At 38.4% G+C, this 18,177-nt stretch overlaps 1 protein-coding gene across 10 annotated transcripts in view; it reads left to right on the forward strand.

The window, feature by feature from the left end:
- Window positions 1–18,177, forward strand: part of LOC130917327 (unconventional myosin-XVIIIa-like) — a 176,664-nt gene that overhangs the window by 107,561 nt on the left and 50,926 nt on the right. For all 10 annotated transcript variants that reach the window (XM_057838614.1, XM_057838615.1, XM_057838610.1 and 7 more), the window contains 6 exons: window positions 4,999–5,142; window positions 5,309–5,398; window positions 6,634–6,753; window positions 9,171–9,282; window positions 9,468–9,595; window positions 15,303–15,457. In XM_057838614.1, the coding sequence (XP_057694597.1) occupies window positions 4,999–5,142; window positions 5,309–5,398; window positions 6,634–6,753; window positions 9,171–9,282; window positions 9,468–9,595; window positions 15,303–15,457 (749 nt within the window). The remainder of the gene's footprint in view (window positions 1–4,998; window positions 5,143–5,308; window positions 5,399–6,633; window positions 6,754–9,170; window positions 9,283–9,467; window positions 9,596–15,302; window positions 15,458–18,177) is intronic.

Consider the following 18,177-nt stretch of genomic DNA (forward strand, 5'->3'; position numbering starts at 1 on the left):
TCCTTCAGTGCTGCAGCGATTAACTCGAATAATTCGATTAGAAATAAGCTTTGGATTAAATTTTCCTACTTCCAGGATTCGTTTAATTTGAGTGACTTTGTAATAGTTGGTTTTGAAAGTGTTTGGATTTAATTTTCTTTATTTGGGTGTATACACTGCCCTCCAGTGCTAAAAGTGAATATGCCATAGCACGTCTAACATGGCGGCTCCCTATTAAGACCAACAGAAGGTGTGATTTTGTTTGAACTAATGTTTGTTTATGCATTCGTTATTTAGAAGTACTTTTAACAGTCTTTTGTTGGAATATGCGTTTGAACGATTTGTTAAGAGCTTTGTTTAAAAAAACAGCATTTATTTCTAAACTCAGGCTAACTCCTGGCTGCTAATACCGTTTGACACACATTTATTCACCACTTAAGTACAGGCTCTAATATATATTAAAAAAAAAAAAAAAAGACTGCTAAATGAACCCTAACCCTTTAATGACTAACCTTAACCCAATAGCTATTTTTTCTCTCCATATTATTGTTTTCATTTTATTTTGTTTTCTTCTTTGGTAGCGTTTGTAATCGTCGGCCTTCTTGGGAAGGACAACCTGCGAATGAAAACTAAATCTCGCACGTTTTGCGCAGTATTGGTGCATTATTTTTTAGTACTCCTGGTATTGATGCCTTCATTTATTGCCTTCCGATACTACTATTGGTATTGTTGCTACACTAGTCGTTGGATGCCAAAAAAAAAAAAAAAAAAAAAAAAACACAAACAAAAAAAAAACAGATTTAAAAATCTTCTATTTTTGGTTTAAAGTAGATGCTAAATAAAGTTGAGAATAAATAGTAAAATTTATATAATTTTATGTGTGGCGCAAATTAGTGCTGCAACGATTAATCGATTCGCTCGAGTAATTCGATTCGGAAAAAAGCTTCGGATCATACTTTGCTGTTTCGATGATTCTTTTAAAGTGGCGTTGTAATGGTTTGTTTTGAAAGTATTTGCATTTAGTTTTATTGATTTGGATGTATACACTGTCTTCTAGTGGCAACAGTGAATGTGACATAACTCATTTAACATGGCTAAATCGAGCTGCTCCCTGGTAAGACCAACATAAGCTAAAACGTTTTTTTTTTTAATACATTCGTAATTTAGTTTATAGGTCTATTTAGCTGTTTTTTTGTGGGAATATGTGTTTGAACGATTTGGTATGAGTATCGTTTAAAAAAAAAAAAGAAAAAAAACATTTTAAAACATTTAAGCAAGCGGACTTTTGCTATGCGAGTTAGCCAAATGTTCTTTTGTTGTACTTAGATCCTCACTTATTTATTTTTAATACTATTTGAGACTAAGCTCAGGTATTTTAATTTATTTTTAAATGAAAGTGCAACTCACATAGTTTGAAGAATCCCTGGGTAATTTTATTTTGTGTTCGCATTTACTGCTCTTTTCAAAGTGCAATCTTAGCAAACCTTTGTTTTACATTTCCCAACATTTATTCTGCAGCGCAATGTTCTTAATCTGATTACTCGATTATTCAAACTACCAAGTTGATAAATTAAACAACTACTAAAAAATTCGATACCTGAAGCCCTAATGCAAATTAGCAACTAGGTGTTTAGAATAGGTATTTAGGCTGCTTTGATCTGAAATGTAACTACAGTATTTCACAAAAATAGGCGTCAAGATTTTCACTCCAGAAGGAGTCTACAGATTTTTGCGGTTTCCCACCCCCAAAACTCCGTCTAAACAATATGGACATCTAGGACAGTTTTTGTCCCCCTCGTTACCAACAGTCCCTCAGTCAATCGATGACGAGGGTGTTCATGAACCACCTACCACACAGTCATTGTCTGGTTGGGTAGCCAATCAGCAATCTTCTGTTTGACTGTTATTGGCGCGATTTTGCCGTGGCTCGACTTCTTCTAGTAAAGATTATGCTTTGAACTAGGCCCAGATAAACAACAATACAAACTAGGCCTGCAAGCAGGACTGAACGGGCCCTCGCAATCTAGCGCAACTCGGACGTCACGCAACTCGGACTGTGTGCAGGTCAGGGTGGTGGCAGATCCTCCTCTCTAATCATCTCATTAGAACCTAACATGCTCGAAAGTCGCCTATTTACATTCCCACACCCAAGAGATAAAAACCCCTATTGGAGAGAGTACTACAAAAAAGGAGCCACTACTGAGCTGTGCAGCCAAGCCCTTATTCAAAACCAAAATTAATCTTCTAACTGGGCCAATTCGACCAAGTGTGCCAACTATTGTGGCTCTATAAGCTCCCTGAGTCTCTGAAAAAAAATATTTCCTTTAAATGGCGAACAAAGGGTCGTCACGGCAACAGACAGAGACACGTGGACATGGGCCGTAAAAAAGTATTTTAATAGGTCTTGAAACTACAATGACCAACATGAAAAGAACTGGACATGTTTTGGAAAAACGAGTGACTTTCTATCGCCACTAGTTGGCGCTGTAGGGTTGATGCAAATGACCCCTACAAGGCCCTTCAGGGTATGACTCTCAACAAGCACGGGAAGTTTGGCGCAGATATGTTGTATATCTGCTGAGTTATGACTGTTCAAAGTTTTTTGTGAGGCAAATTGTTGACGGTCATTTTCACTTTCCTGTTTGGACCCCTCCGCTTCAACGAAACTTCAATATTTTTCATCAGGCACCTGAAGACAGGTCTTAAGGTTTCCCTTATGCAGGTTTGAGGTAGATTGATTTTTTCCCTTTAGAGGAGGAGTGTGTCCCGTAAAAAAGGGCATTTCCTGTTCCCACTAGGAGGCGCCAGGCACAAATGGTAAATTTTCAATCCAGTCCTGCTCAGGCTGGTATACCTCACACACATGCCAGATTTAAAATAGATTGAACGTTGTATGAGGGAGTTATCAGTCATTTTCCGAATTCGGTGTTTTGGCGAAAAAATGGAAGAATTTGGCGCCCCGCCCAGGTCAGGCCCATGAATGAAAACACACCATTTTTATAACTTAAGATTTCATATGCCTCATGAACAGTCTCACCAATTTTGAGAATGATCAAACTAATTCCCTAGGTGCCAAGGTGTAAAATGTGCACACTGTAAATCGATAAAAAGTTCACATTCAATCCAAAATACCCGATTTCCTGTAGGATTTGGAATGTGTGTGCAAGAGACTTTTTGGAGCAGTTTTGCACAAAGTTTTGACTCTCCAAATTTCATCACTCTATGTTAGAAAAACCTAAATGGAGAGACCTTTTTGAAAATTTCAAGGGGGCGCCACTGAGCCATTTTGTTAAATTTTTTCGTAACGTTGCAAGATTATCGAACGTTATCCAAAGCCGCATGTATGTGCAAATTTTGGTGAGTTTTTATGCATGTTCAAGCCTCCAAATGTAAACTCCTACTGTGAACCGATAAAAATTTCACATTCGATCAAAAATACCCGATTTCCTGTTGGATTTGGAATACGGGTGCAAGAGACTTTTTGGAGCAGTTTTGCACAAGGTATCGACTCCCCAAATTTCATCACTCTCTGTTAAAAAAACCTAATAGGAAACGCCTTTTTGAAAAATTCAAGGGGGCGCCACTGAGGCATTTTGCTACATTTTTTTCGTAACATTGCAAGATTATCGAACGTTATCTAAAGCCGCATGTATGTGCAAATTTTTACGAGTTTTTGTGAATATTCAAGCCTCCAAATGTAAACTCCTACTGTGAACCCATGAAAATTTCACATTCGATCCAAAATACCCGATTTCCTGTTGGATTTGGAATATGGGTGCAAGAGACTTTTTGGAGCAGTTTTGCATAAGGTATCTACTCCCCAAATTTCCTTGCTCTATGTTGAAAAAACCCAATAGGAAAGGCCTTTTTTAAAACTTCTTTCTGTCGCCACTAGTTGGCACTGTAGAGTTGATGCAAATGACCCCTACAAGAACCTTCAGGGTATGACTCTCAACAAACACGGGAAGTTTGGCGCAGATATGTTGTATATCTGCCGAGTTATGACTGTTCAAAGTTTTTTGCGTGACAAATTGTTGAAGTTCATTTTCACTTTCCTGTTTGGACCCCTCCGCCTCAACGAAACCTCAATATTTTTCATCAGGCATCTGAACACAGGTCTTAAGGCTCCCCTGATGCAGGTTTGAGGTCAACAGATTTTTTTCCCTTGGAGGAGGAACCTGTCTCGTAAAAAAAGGCATTTCCTGTTCTCACTAGGGGGCGCTAGACCTAATGGGTAATATTTCAATGCACTCGTGTTAAGGGTGGGATACCGCATATACATGGCAGATATGAAAAAGATTGAAAGTTGTGTCAAGGAATTATTAGCCATTTACTGAATTCGGTGTTTTGCCGAAAAAATGGCCGACTTTGGCACCACGCCCAGGTCAGACCCGTGAATGAAAACACACCATTTTAGAAACTTAAGATCTCATATGTCTCCTGAACAGTCTCACCAATTTTGAAGATGATCCAACTAACTCCCTCGGCGAAAAGGTCTCAAATGTGCACCCTGTAAATCGATAAAAATTTCATATTTGATCCAAAATAACCGATTTCCTGTTGGGTTTGGAATATGCGTGTAAATGCTTTTTTGGAGCGGTTTTGGACAAGGTATAGACCCCCCAAATTTCATTGCTCTACGCTGACAGACCCTAATGTTATAGGCCAATTTTAAAATTTCAAGGGGGCGCCACTGAGCCATTTTGTTATATTTTTTTGCAACGTTGCAAAATTATCGAAATTTACAATTTTCCGGACGTATGTGCAAATTTTGGTGACTTTTCGTGCATGTTCAGGCCTCCAAATTGGCCGTTTTCATTTGCCCTGAAAAATAAAAAAAATAAAAAAATAAATAATCCTTTGCAAAACAATAGGGCCTTCGCACGCTTAGTGCTCGGGCCCTAAAAATAAAAGCTAAGCAAACAAACTTTTGTATTTATTAGTGTTCTTCCACTCATTTTGTTTTTTCCTTCATATTTAAAAACAAAGCATTCATACCTGCATGTGCATATCCGACAGATCCAGGATTTGGCCATCCGTTGCATCCAGAAGAACATAAAGAAGAACCGTGGGGTCAAAGGTTGGCCATGGTGGAAGCTTTTTACTACGGTCAGACCTCTAATTGAAGTGCAACTCACTGAGGAACAAATCCGTGGCAAGGATGTAAGCATAAAACAATATGGCATGACATCGTTTTGACTTTCACTCCAATTGGAATTAGCAAAAAAGAGCTGAGCCACCCACTTTTAATAAAGAATCCCCTATATAAATAATTTCGTTAATGTCAATACTGATATTCATGTGCTTTCGAAACCATTTACTTTGCCAGGAAGAGATCGTCCAGCTGAAACAGAAGTTAGAGAAGGTGGAAAAAGAAAGGAATGACCTGAGACTCAACAGTGACCGTCTAGAGAGCAGGGTAAACTTGCACCAACACAAAAAAACCAAACGTTACTGTATGCCCGTGAGTTCTTGTTATGCTCACGATATAAGTGATTGCTATGACCGTACTGTGATAAGTCCAATGCAGATACGTGATGTAGCTGTATTATTGTTGAAAGTGTATGTATCCATTACTTTTACCTGAATTTACAATGGATAACAAGTCGACAGACCTTTGTCCGATAGTATTTTTTTCGTCAGGCGTGAAAATCTCTCACCTTTCGGCGAAATTTGCCGTTTGAACGTCAGTAAGGGTGACATACGTGAATTGTGTAGATCCGAGGAGTTTTTTAAGGGGGAGGTGGGGGGTCAGGAGAATGTATGAAGGCCGTGAATGAATCAGTCACCCAATTGTAATTTTCGAAGACGACAAGAGACAATTACAAGCTGGCAGATAGTACAGTGTATCACAAAAGTGAGTACACCCCTCGCACTTCTGCAGATATTTAAGTATATCTTTTAATGGGACAACACTGACAAAATGACACTGACACAATGAAAGTAGTCTGTGTGCAGCTTATATAATTGAGTTAATTTATTTTCCCCCCGAAATAATTCAATATATAGCCATTTATATCTAAACCCTGGCAACAAAAGTCAGTACACCCCTTTGAAAAACACTTGCATCCCTAAATGTCCAAATTGAATCCTGCTTGTCAATTTCCCTCCAAAATGTCATGTGACTCTTTACTGGAGCCACGTTTTTAGCTCGTCACCGTCATGGAAAAGTTGTTCGTCGACAAAATTTTTTTGTTATCATCGTTGCCAAAAACAACACTGGGAAGCACCAAATAAATCATGTCATGAAAATGTTATTGTTCTGTAAGCAGAGCTAGTCAAGTGTTTCACAGTTTATTGCCTATTATTGATGAATATATAGCCAGAACAGCTTGTTTTTCAAATATTTTGAAGCCCAACTGTCCTCCAATTCTGGAAAAAGCCCACTATTTTCACTTTCTCTCTCTCTAAAATAATTCATGTTCTTTTCCATTTTAGCCTTGCAGGTTAAGTGTCAATTATGGAAAAAGTTGAGAAAAAATTTTCATCTTGCGTTGTTTTTATATCACAAAATCTAGCATTTGAGAAATGGTCTGTATGCTAATTGTACCTTTTGTGCAATGGTGATGATGGTGATGAACAAGAATTGAGAGGGTTTATTTTTTTGGATTGACGATCATACAAATATGAACATTGCTGTTTGTGCGTGATCAGATCACAGAGTTATCAACAGAGTTGACTGATGAGCGGAATACCGGGGAGTCTGCAGCTCAGCTGCTTGAGAGTGAAACATCTGAGAGACTCCGTCTTGAGAAAGACATGAAGGACCTGCAGGTAAACACTCATGCACAGAGAGAGTTAACAGTGCCGTGTATAATGTACAGTGCCTTGCAAAAGTATTCGGCCCCCTTGAATCTTGCAACCTTTCGCCACATTTCAGGCTTCAAACATAAAGATATGAAATTTAATTTTTTTGTCAAGAATCAACAACAAGTGGGACACAATCATGAAGTGGAACAACATTTATTGGATAATTTAAACTTTTTTAACAAATAAAAAACTGAAAAGTGGGGCGTGCAATATTATTTGGCCCCTTTACTTTCAGTGCAGCAAACTCACTCCAGAAGTTCAGTGAGGATCTCTGAATGATCCAATGTTGTCCTAAATGACCGATGATGATAAATAGAATCCACCTGTGTGTAATCAAGTCTCCGTATAAATGCACCTGCTCTGTGATAGTCTCAGGGTTCTGTTTAAAGTGCAGAGAGCATTATGAAAACCAAGGAACACACCAGGCAGGTCCAAGATACTGTTGTGGAGAAGTTTAAAGCCGGATTTGGATACAAAAAGATTTCCCAAGCTTTAAACATCTCAAGGAGCACTGTGCAAGCCATCATATTGAAATGGAAGGAGCATCAGACCACTGCAAATCTACCAAGACCCGGCCGTCCTTCCAAACTTTCTTCTCAAACAAGGAGAAAACTGATCAGAGATGCAGCCAAGAGGCCCATGATCACTCTGGATGAACTGCAGAGATCTACAGCTGAAGTGGGAGAGTCTGTCCATAGGACAACAATCAGTCGTACACTGCACAAATCTGGCCTTTATGGAAGAGTGGCAAGAAGAAAGCCATTTCTCAAAGATATCCATAAAAAGTCTCGTTTAAAGTTTGCCACAAGCCACCTGGGAGACACACCAAACATGTGGAAGAAGGTGCTCTGGTCAGATGAAACCAAAATTGAACTTTTTGGCCACAATGCAAAACGATATGTTTGGCGTAAAAGCAACACAGCTCATCACCCTGAACACACCATCCCCACTGTCAAACATGGTGGTGGCAGCATCATGGTTTGGACCTGCTTTTCTTCAGCAGGGACAGGGAAGATGGTTAAAATTGACAGGAAGATGGATGCAGCCAAATACAGGAACATTCTGGAAGAAAACCTGTTGGTATCTGCACATGACCTGAGACTGGGACAGAGATTTATCTTCCAACAGGACAATGATCCAAAACATAAAGCCAAATCTACAATGGAATGGTTCAAAAATAAACTTATCCAGGTGTTAGAATGGCCAAGTCAAAGTCCAGACCTGAATCCAATCGAGAATCTGTGGAAAGAGCTGAAGACTGCTGTTCACAAACACTCTCCATCCAACCTCACTGAGCTCGAGCTGTTTTGCAAGGAAGAATGGGCAAGAATGTCAGTCTCTCGATGTGCAAAACTGATAGAAACATACCCCAAGCGACTTGCAGCTGTAATTGGAGCAAAAGGTGGCGCTACAAAGTATTAACGCAAGGGGGCCGAATAATATTGCACGCCCCACTTTTCAGTTTTTTATTTGTTAAAAAAGTTTAAATTATCCAATAAATTTTGTTCCACTTCACGATTGTGTCCCACTTGTTGATTCTTGACAAAAAAATTACAATTTTATATCTTTATGTTTGAAGCCTGAAATGTGGCGAAAGGTTGCAAGGTTCAAGGTGGCCGAATACTTTTGCAAGGCACTGTATCTACTGTATCCACTTCTAATCCCACCCTCCATTTTTGGGGGGGGCATTGTTACCCCATTTTACTGTTTAACATATTCAAACAAATGTAAGATCAGGCACAGATAACCCATTTAAATGGAAAATGAAAATTTTTTAATGTTTTTTTTGTTTATTAAAGGAAAAAAGCTAGTTAAGAACAGGTGGCCCTTTGTAAAAACGTAATTGCTCCATTAACCCAATGTACTTCAGTAACTTGTTTGTCCACCCTCAGCAGCAACAACTGCTACCAAATCCATTGTAACAGCACTGTTTGTAGAATATTTTTATTATTATTTAATCATATTGAATATGACACACGACATTGTCCCATGCAGTGCTCATGAGCAAAACGTGGCATTTTTGTGTTGTCAAATTGAGTACCCTATTATCAGTTCATGTCCCATTACTGTAAATGTTGATTTAGGTGCTCCTGAAGGCTTCTGTGCTCTTAACCAGGCAAATAAACTGTGTCGATGAACTTTGGAAGAATTTGACTTGACCCCATAGAGACCTGATGTCAACACATAAACACAGTTGGTGTGAATTAGAACAGAGGTTGTAGGCCAAACAATCTAGTCAAGACCATTCCCCGACTTCAAATAAGAGGCGTCGCCTCATGTAGTGTTCATGTTGTAGTTAACTGGAATTTACACCAAACCCAATACATCATTTTGCATATGCCCACATCTTTATAGTAATTTTGATTTCACGTAACCATTAGGCCCAGTTTGACAGCATGAAGAAGCAGATGGAATCTATGGAGATGGAAGTGATGGAGGCTCGTCTCATTAGGGCCTCTGAACTCAATGGAGAATTGGATGATGATGAATCAGGTAAAACTTATTTCTTAAGTGCAAACAACAAGAAATTGCTGGTTCTACTTCTCATTGTGTACTAATGCTATTTGCCTGGGCCTCATTCAATGCTTAGATGCCCTAAGGTTACATTAAAAAAAAAAAAAAAAAAAAAGAGTAAATATAGGTATTTGAAGTCTGAATTGTATGTGCTAATGTGCCAGGAGGAGAGTGGAGGCTGAAGTATGAAAGAGCTATCAGAGAAATTGAATTTACCAAGAAGCGACTGCAGCAGGAGTTTGATGACAAGCTGGAAGTCGAGCAGCAAAACAAACGACAGCTGGATAGAAGGGTAAGCCAATAATGTTTTATTTTCTGTTGCGTGAGTTTTATAAAAACTGATTCAATACAATTTGTGGTCGCCAATTTTAAATCTGCCAATATTTTTTTGTCTGTATACTTTAGTTTTCATGCAATCAGCATTTTTGATATTCCGGTATTAGTGGTATTTTATACAGGTTCTTCATATATTTTCACCCAATATCAGATTGTCTTTTTTTTCCCCATCATTACATACATTTTTTTTTTAAACCGCGCAACATTAAGCTTGTCTTAGAATTTCACATTTTGGAGCACTTTGGCAGCAGTGCTGTACAACACATATCATATAAGTATAACACCATTTACCATCTCAAACTAGGGCTGGGCGATATGGCCTTAAACATGTATCACGATAAATTGAGCAGATTTATCTCGATAACGATAAATGACGATAAATTCGCCCGAGCGGACTGTTATATAATTTGAAAATCTGAATCAATGCATGAAATACAGATTAACTATTTCTTGTTGATTTATTTACCAGCATTCAATTTGATATACTGTATTTAACAATTGTACATGCAGTCTAAACATTAAGTTTATAAAAATATATTGTAAGCAATAAGAATTCAAGTATGAACATTTATAACAGCGTGTATGACTTGAACAATGTACATTGTCAAAATCAATATGCCTGTGCAAACATGTAATTGTAACACAAATGACTTGCAGCTTGAACAGTACACTTCAAAAAGACAACTTATTGTTAATGGCTGCTGTGACATAATTATTAAATACAAGTGTTTACTTTATGGTTTAAGGGTTTCTTCCCCCCAGTGCATTTTTTAATAAATGCACGCACAATAAAAATAGCTGGGGCCATTTCTCGGTCATTATAAGTTTTGCCGTTGGATTGTACTTTATGCTGAATGCTTTACCATCACAAAAGCTATCAGAGGAATCACACACAGACAGATACAAAATAACGCCACATAGTAATTGCTAGATGCAGTCCGTGCCCAATCCACTCATTAAGTTCAGCCGTTTCGACAAGGTTAGAGCCGCTATCCGACTCCATAACGTTCATTTGTAGCGTTAGCCGCTAGCTAGCGTTAGCCTGGCTACCAGTAGAAAGCACTGAAAGCACCATCTCCGGAAATCGTGAGAACAAAGGAGGACAGCGGGTGAAAGCCCGTCTGGATGCCACCAAGAGTGTACTAAATGTCGGTTGAAAGTTTGGTGAACCTCCCTTAAGCCACACTCCATCACGTTTTGCTTGTAGCGTTAGCTGCTAGCGTTAGCTTACCAGGCTTTTGTTTGATTGGCTTCCTGATGATCACGTGACTCCCTACGTAAGCACTTTCGCTGCTTTCTTAAAGGGGAATGAACATAGACGAACAACACAGAATCAAAGCGGGATGAAAAGACTATATTTTCTTGTTTTATTAATTTACCGAATTTACCGACGTGGTCAAAATTACGTCGGTCATCGTTAAGAATTTCGGTGACGGTAAATTTTCGGTTTACCGCCCTGCTCTATCTCAAACATAGGAGGCATTATTTTGCTACATATGGGTACTATTTTTTTAAGTCCCAGCTATATACGTTTTTAAAGAATATTGCTTTGCAATAATTTTGCTTTACACACAAAAAATTCAATCCTGCCAAAAAAAAAAAAAAACCCTCAAGATTCCCCTTAAATTAAATTTTTTTTTAAAAAGGTCAGATTTGGATTTAGCACACCAAAATGAAGTAAGAACAAGTGTTTACATCATTGAAACATTTTTTGTTGTTGTTGACCACACATTGTGATCGCATCATACGTCTGCTGGCACACCTAAGGAATCATGATCTATTCTAATTATCATGCCTGAAGGGAAAGTAAATAAATCGAAAAATTATTGTAGTTGTTTTGTTTGGATTCTTTTTTTCATTGCAGCAAAAAATGTGAACCCTTTGAGCTGACTTGATCTCTGTGTAAATGTGTCATTAATTGCAGTCTAACCATGATCTCAGTCTTCCATTTCCATTAGCTTTAGCGAATACCAAACAATGATATTTTTAATTGGACACTTTATTAGGGGTGTCAGGGTTCTGAAAACTGACAGTACAGATCGGATCAGATCGCAAGTCACTGATCGTTAATTTATCGGCCCAAAAATTAAAATAAATCAATCAGACAATAAATTCGTCCGACAAAATTTTCAAGACAAAATTGTCAACACAAAAGACGGTCATTTAAATTACAATAAGTGCAAAATATCGCTTGACTTCATGTTTCAAACATGCACTGTGAATAGCAAAACAACTGAAAGCACAATTGAAGGCACATCTTTTTTAACTCTGGAGAACACAAGTGCAAAATATATTCATGTGTAAGAAGGAAAAAAAAAACAACGCAAACAAAGAATACCCAAGTTTATAAAGTCAAATTATTTTTCAAAAAGATAATGTCCACATTGTCTGAGGAGAGTTTTGACCTGTTTGCAGTTACTATGTCCCCTGCTGTAGAAAAAAACACTTTCACTAGCCACTGAAGTACCAGGCACAGCAAGATAGCATTTTGCCGTCATGTGTGGCGAGCGCAACGTAAGGCATCAGGGATAACTCATTCACGATTTTTTTTATCATAAAGACGGTTTCCTCACTCAAGTGGTTGCATGACTGGATATGATAGCGCGGCTCAATCATATTCATCATATGTCTAAACCCTTTGTTTTGCACAACCGAATGTGGCCTAAAATATGCAGCAACAAATATCCCAATCGCTTCTGTAATTTCTTTAGCCTGGGATTCTGCCTCAAAAAGGCTGCTTAAATGCTGTGGTGATCAGCGGTCATGTCCCGAACTGTGGAGTTATCTGATCCGTTCAAGGAAAATACGTGTTTCGTGACATCTCTACACGTTATTAAAAAAATTCACAGTTTAACAATTAAAGTGCATCTCTAGTGGCTTTTCCCCCTAATTTTTCTATGCATGTTTAATAACATGCACCAGGCTAGAAGCACTGTTTTTTGTAGATCATGGTAAAAAAGGCTAAGTTAAGCCTTATTTGAAAGATATAGGCTGGTTCTAATAGCTAGGCATGTGCCGGCATGAGATTCTGATGGTATGATAACCTTAAGCAAAAATGTCAGTTTCACGGTATCACGGTATTGCAGTTAGAGCTCTAAAATGTGTTGCTTTGAGATATCTGTGTTTTAAAAAAAAAAAAAAAAACTTTTTCCATTGAACAGGATTTTTATTTTTCAAAACATATTAGCAAATTGGAACATAAGTGTAATATTAAGCTAAAATATACATATTTTTATTACAAATATTCTAAATAAAAATAAGTCCTTTAGGTGAGTGTAAACCGTAAACCCACAGCCACAGCTTAACGTTATTACCATCAGAACAAAAATAATTGAATTATTTTCCATAAAAAGCATGTGTGTATGACTCTTATCGTGTTTACATTATACACACACTCTCAAGTCATACAGTTGCGAGATGGAGAAAAAAAAAGTTTTACCACCGCTAGACACACTAAACATGCTGGAGTTAACTTGTAGCTGGTGGGAAACGTTCATGATAATGTTTACTAACCTTTAATTTTGTATAAAGCAATCACCCTACGCAAACATGTTTTACATGTCGGTTGGCCATCCTCCTCCAAATCGCGGCTGTCTGTAACTTTTCTGTAGCCCAGGTATTCCCACACCAGCGATTTCGTTTTCTTCGAAGAGGGGAAAAAGTTCAGGAGTTTCACCTCCTCCAGGCATCGTGTAGCACAGCTGACTCACTGACACTGAGCAACAACCAGTGGAGGAGGGTTGAGCCTTTCAGCTGCAAGCGAGGGAGTTCGCCCTGCATTTATGGTACATAAAAAATAGCTGATACCTTGGGGACGGTATGACAGAAAATTTTTGCGGTTTTGAAACCGTGACGTTTTCATACCATGGTAGACCTTGAAACCGGTTATCGGCACATGTCTACTAATAGCTAATTATAGCTGGTGTACCACAAGTGCCTTCGACTTAAGTCGTTTGCACAGCTAACGGCTTCAACTCCAACCAACGCAAAACACGACCTTTTTGCCACGATAGCCAATATTCGTAGCCACCTGGGGTGAAATGTTCCCTGCAGAAAGGAGTCCATTTTGATGGTCTTCACAATTGAGCTCGTGTCCTCTTGGCAAAAGCCAGAAAATCCGTAAAATCATTGTCGCGGTACAGTTAGAAAATTTGTTTTATTTATTTTAAGTTTTAACACTAGGCTCTGACGACTTACTACAGCAGTAAAATACACATATGTATGCCATTATTAACCCTAATTACTCAAGACTGGTGAATAGATTAATACCCAAAAATAGCTTCGGGACGGTGTAAACACCCCTTGTGTTGTTGCATTTTCATCTAGAAATGTCTTGGAACTCAGTGAGGCAAGTGCACTTTTGATGTAAAATTGTGTGAAAAATACATGCCAGATTGGGACTAATCCTTGCAAGCATTGTTTTTGGCAGCCCTTTTAATTTTCGTAGTTTTTTGGACACAAATACTTAGTCTTACTGATATTTGAGTCATTTCAAAATGTGTTTGTCTTCATCTAGTTTTACTTGACAGTTACTCAAAATTCTTTTTGTCTGTGAACCTCAAAAGTTTTAGTCCATGAATACGTGTTTAAGACGATACTCACCATGCTAAATGTTAATACTAATGCTACAAGTTACATTTATTGTGTGATGATCATTCAGCACAGACCCTTACAAAGTAAACCAACATGGCATATCTAGCCAACATAAGGAAAAATAACTTAGAAAGCACTTACTCACCGGCTGTGATGCATGACCAAACACTATACGATATGTGCTAACTACACATAATGATAAGAAAATGTCACACATTGTGAACTTATGAAGGACACTATGGCAAATTTTCATCTCGTTCTTGTCTCGTCAAATGAAAACTGGCATCCAATTTCCTTAAGTTTTAGTCTCTCAAGACACGTTTTTAGCTCGTCACGTCATCGTCATGAAAAAAATAGTTCGTTGAAAATATATTTCTCGGTATCATCATCGCTGTCGAAAAACAACACGGCTCGCAAGTATGTTTCAGATAGTTACAGAGAGTAGATACAGGTACAATTTTGACCAACGTCGCCCTTTAATTGAAACCTTAGGCTAAGGACTGCTTCAAAAGCTAAGCGTTGTCAGTAACCAACCTACTCCCAGTCAATGTTATGTGAAAGCTTGTTAAAGCTGTTCTTCCTTCTAAAAGTACACTTTACACTATATCATCAGGGAATAACCTACTTATTGTGAAGAAAAAGTCGAAATCTCTGGCACATGCTAACATTTTGTTGACAAGGGCTTCAGAGAAGAAATAGCTGGTGTAGCAAAAAAAATTATACAGATTTTAGAAGCACCAGATCGCATTATCAAAACCTCATCCAAACTTTGAAATATGGTGGAAGATATGAAATTCAACAGAAAAGAGAACACCACACCAGGAGTGAGCCAAAGCGCATCATGATGTTTTTATGACTTATACAAAGGAGAGTGACGTGCTCTGTTATGTCTTGTCACCTTTAACAATCATCATTAAGTTTGTGTTAGAATGTGGCCCCAGCCTACATCAAGGCTTGATGTAAAATGAATTGCAGGATTTTGTATTTTTCTGTGATTTTGCAATAAAGATATTATAGACAATGGAATTACGCTAGCTCAATATATTTTTTTCCCTTTGGGTTTTCTGCAGATCAGTGACCTGCAGGCCGATAACGAAGAATCACAACGAAATATCCAGCAGCTAAAGAAGAAAGCGCAGAGACTCACGGCTGAGCTGCAGGACACCAAACTTCACCTCGAGGGCCAGCAGAGCCGGAACCATGACCTGGAAAAGAAGCAGAGGAAGTTAGTACTATATTACGCTGTCTACGAGTTGGGTTTTAACCTAATCTCGGTCTTCCATTTGCCACATAATGTAAATGTCAGAGGTGGGTAATAACGCGTTACATTTACTCCATTTTACCATGCCATACTTTTTACTTGAGTAGATTTTTAAAGGAGAAACGCCACTGTTACGCTGCTGCTACTTTGGCCAACACGAGTCATTACATTTTCCCCCTTTATTCTACATATTAGGTTTGACTTCATTTTTGCCAGCACAGTGGCTCTACTAGTTTCACCAGTGTGATGTCACAACAATGATCACAAGACTCTATTATACAAATCAGATGTAACAACACAGTCACATGACCACACACAAGCTCGCAGTTATGATGGCGCCGTAGTTTTTATTTGGCACAAATAGACCACAGAAAACTGGAGATATGATCGTTTTGATTTGATTAGAAACAGTATTTTCTCCACTAGAGGGCACTCGTACTCTTTGGACGGGTGTTGTTTTGTTACTGTAGATGTTTCTAATTTAATGATTTTTGAACAGTGCTGGCCAAAAGTATTGGCACCCCTGCAATTCTGTCAGATAATGCTCAATTTCTCCCAGAAAATGATTGCAATTACAAACGCTTTGGTAGTAATATCTACATTTATTTTGCTTGCAATGGAAAAAAAACACAAAAGAGAATTAAAAGAAAAACAAAAAAACACTAAACTCCAAAAATGGGCCCGACAAAAGTATTGGCACCCTCAGCCTAATACTTGGTAGCACAAACTTTCGACAAAATAACTGCGAACAACCGGTTCCGGTATCCATCAGTGAGTTTCTTACAATGCTCTGCTAGAATTTTAGACCATTCGTCTTTGGCCAACTGCTCCAGGTCTTTGAGGTTTGAAAGATGCCTTCTCCAAACAGCCATTTTCAGATCTCTCCACAGGTGTTCTATGGGATCCAGGTCTGGACTCATTGCTGGCCACTTTAGAAGTCTCCAGTGCTTTCTCTCAAACCATTTTCTAGTGCTTTTTGAAGTGTGTTTTGGGTCATCGTCCTGTTGGAAGACCCATGACCTCTGAAGGAGACCCAACTTTCTCACACTGGGCCTACATTATGCCTCAAAATTTGTTGTTAGTTTTCAGACTTCATATTGCCATGCGCATGGTCAAGCAGTCCAGTGCCAGAGGTAGCAAAGCAACCCCAAAACATCAGGGAACAGCCGCCCTGTTTGACTGTGGGGGCCGTGTTCTTTCCTTTGAAGGCCTCTTTTTTTTCTGTAAACTCTGTTGATGCCTTTTCCCCAAAAGCTCTACTTTTGTCTCAACTGACCAGAGAAGATTCCTCCAAAACATTTTTGGCTTTCTCAGGTAAGTTTTAGCAAACTCCAGCCTTGCTTTTTTTATGTCTCTGGGTCAGAAGTGGGGTTTTCCTGGGTATCCTACTATAGAGTCCCTTTTCATTCAGAAACCGACGGATAGTACGGGTTGACACTGTTGTACCCTCGGACCGCAGGACAGCTTGAACTTGTTTGGATGTTATTCGAGGTTTTTTATCCACCATCAGCACAATCATTCATTGAAATCTCTCGTCAATTTTTCTTTTTAGCCACATCTAGGGAGGTTAGCCACAGTGCCATGGGCTTTACACTTATTGATGACACTGCGCACGGTCAACACAGGAACATTCAGGTCTTTGGAGATGGACTCGTAGCCTTGAGATTGCCTATGTTTCCTCGCAATGTTGCTTCTCCTCAAACAGTTCTTTGGTCTTCTTTCTTTTCTCCATGCTTATTGTGGTACACACAAGGACACAAGACAGGTTGAGTCAACTTTAATCCATTTTAACTGGCTGCAAGTGTGATTTAGTTATTGCCACCAACAGTTATGTGCCACAGGTAAGTAACAGGTGCTGTTAATTACACAAATTAGAGAAGCATCACATGATTTTTCAAAGCGTATCAATACTTTTGTCCGGCCCATTTTGGGAGTTTTGTGTAAAATGATAAGTGATTAAAAAATGTTTCCCATTCTCTTTTGTGTTTTTTCATTGCAAGCAAAATAAATGAATATATTACTACCAAAGCATTTGTAATTGGGAGTAATTTTCTGGGAGAAATTGAGCATTATTTGACAGAATTGCAGGGGTGCCAGTACTTTTGACCAGCAGTGTGGGGCAACATTATTTCAAAATGCGGATTTCAACCTCTCGCCCAGTTTTTGTTTGGCACCAATAGACCACAGAGAACTGAAGAGATGACCGTTTTAATTTCATGCTTGGAACGATGTTTTCTCCACTAGAAGGGCACTCGTGCTCTTTGGACGGGTTATGTTTCATTTCTGTAGATGTTTCTAATTCAGTGTTTTTTTTTGTATATTCTCGTGGCCTAGTACAGTCATGTTTTAGTACAGTTACAGTATAATAATTCTGGTGGCCTATAACAGTCATGTTTTAGTACAGTTACAGTATAATAACAGTTGTTATGTGTTGATGCGCTGAAAAAAATTTATACCATTAGAGTAAAAGACAATGTAAGATTTTACATACTACTTGAGTTTTCTTTTCACCAAATACTTTTTTACTTGTGCGTGATTAAAAATTTTTGGATGACTATTTTTTACTTTCACTAGAGTAATATTATTTGGAAGTAACGCTACCGTTACTTGAGTCAAATTTTTGGCTGCTCTACCCACCTCGGGTAAATGTCAACAGAAAAACAAAGTGCTCTATTTCTTAGTCT

Source organism: Corythoichthys intestinalis, chromosome 6, assembly GCF_030265065.1.
Source record: "Corythoichthys intestinalis isolate RoL2023-P3 chromosome 6, ASM3026506v1, whole genome shotgun sequence".
Classification (NCBI taxonomy): domain Eukaryota; kingdom Metazoa; phylum Chordata; class Actinopteri; order Syngnathiformes; family Syngnathidae; genus Corythoichthys; species Corythoichthys intestinalis.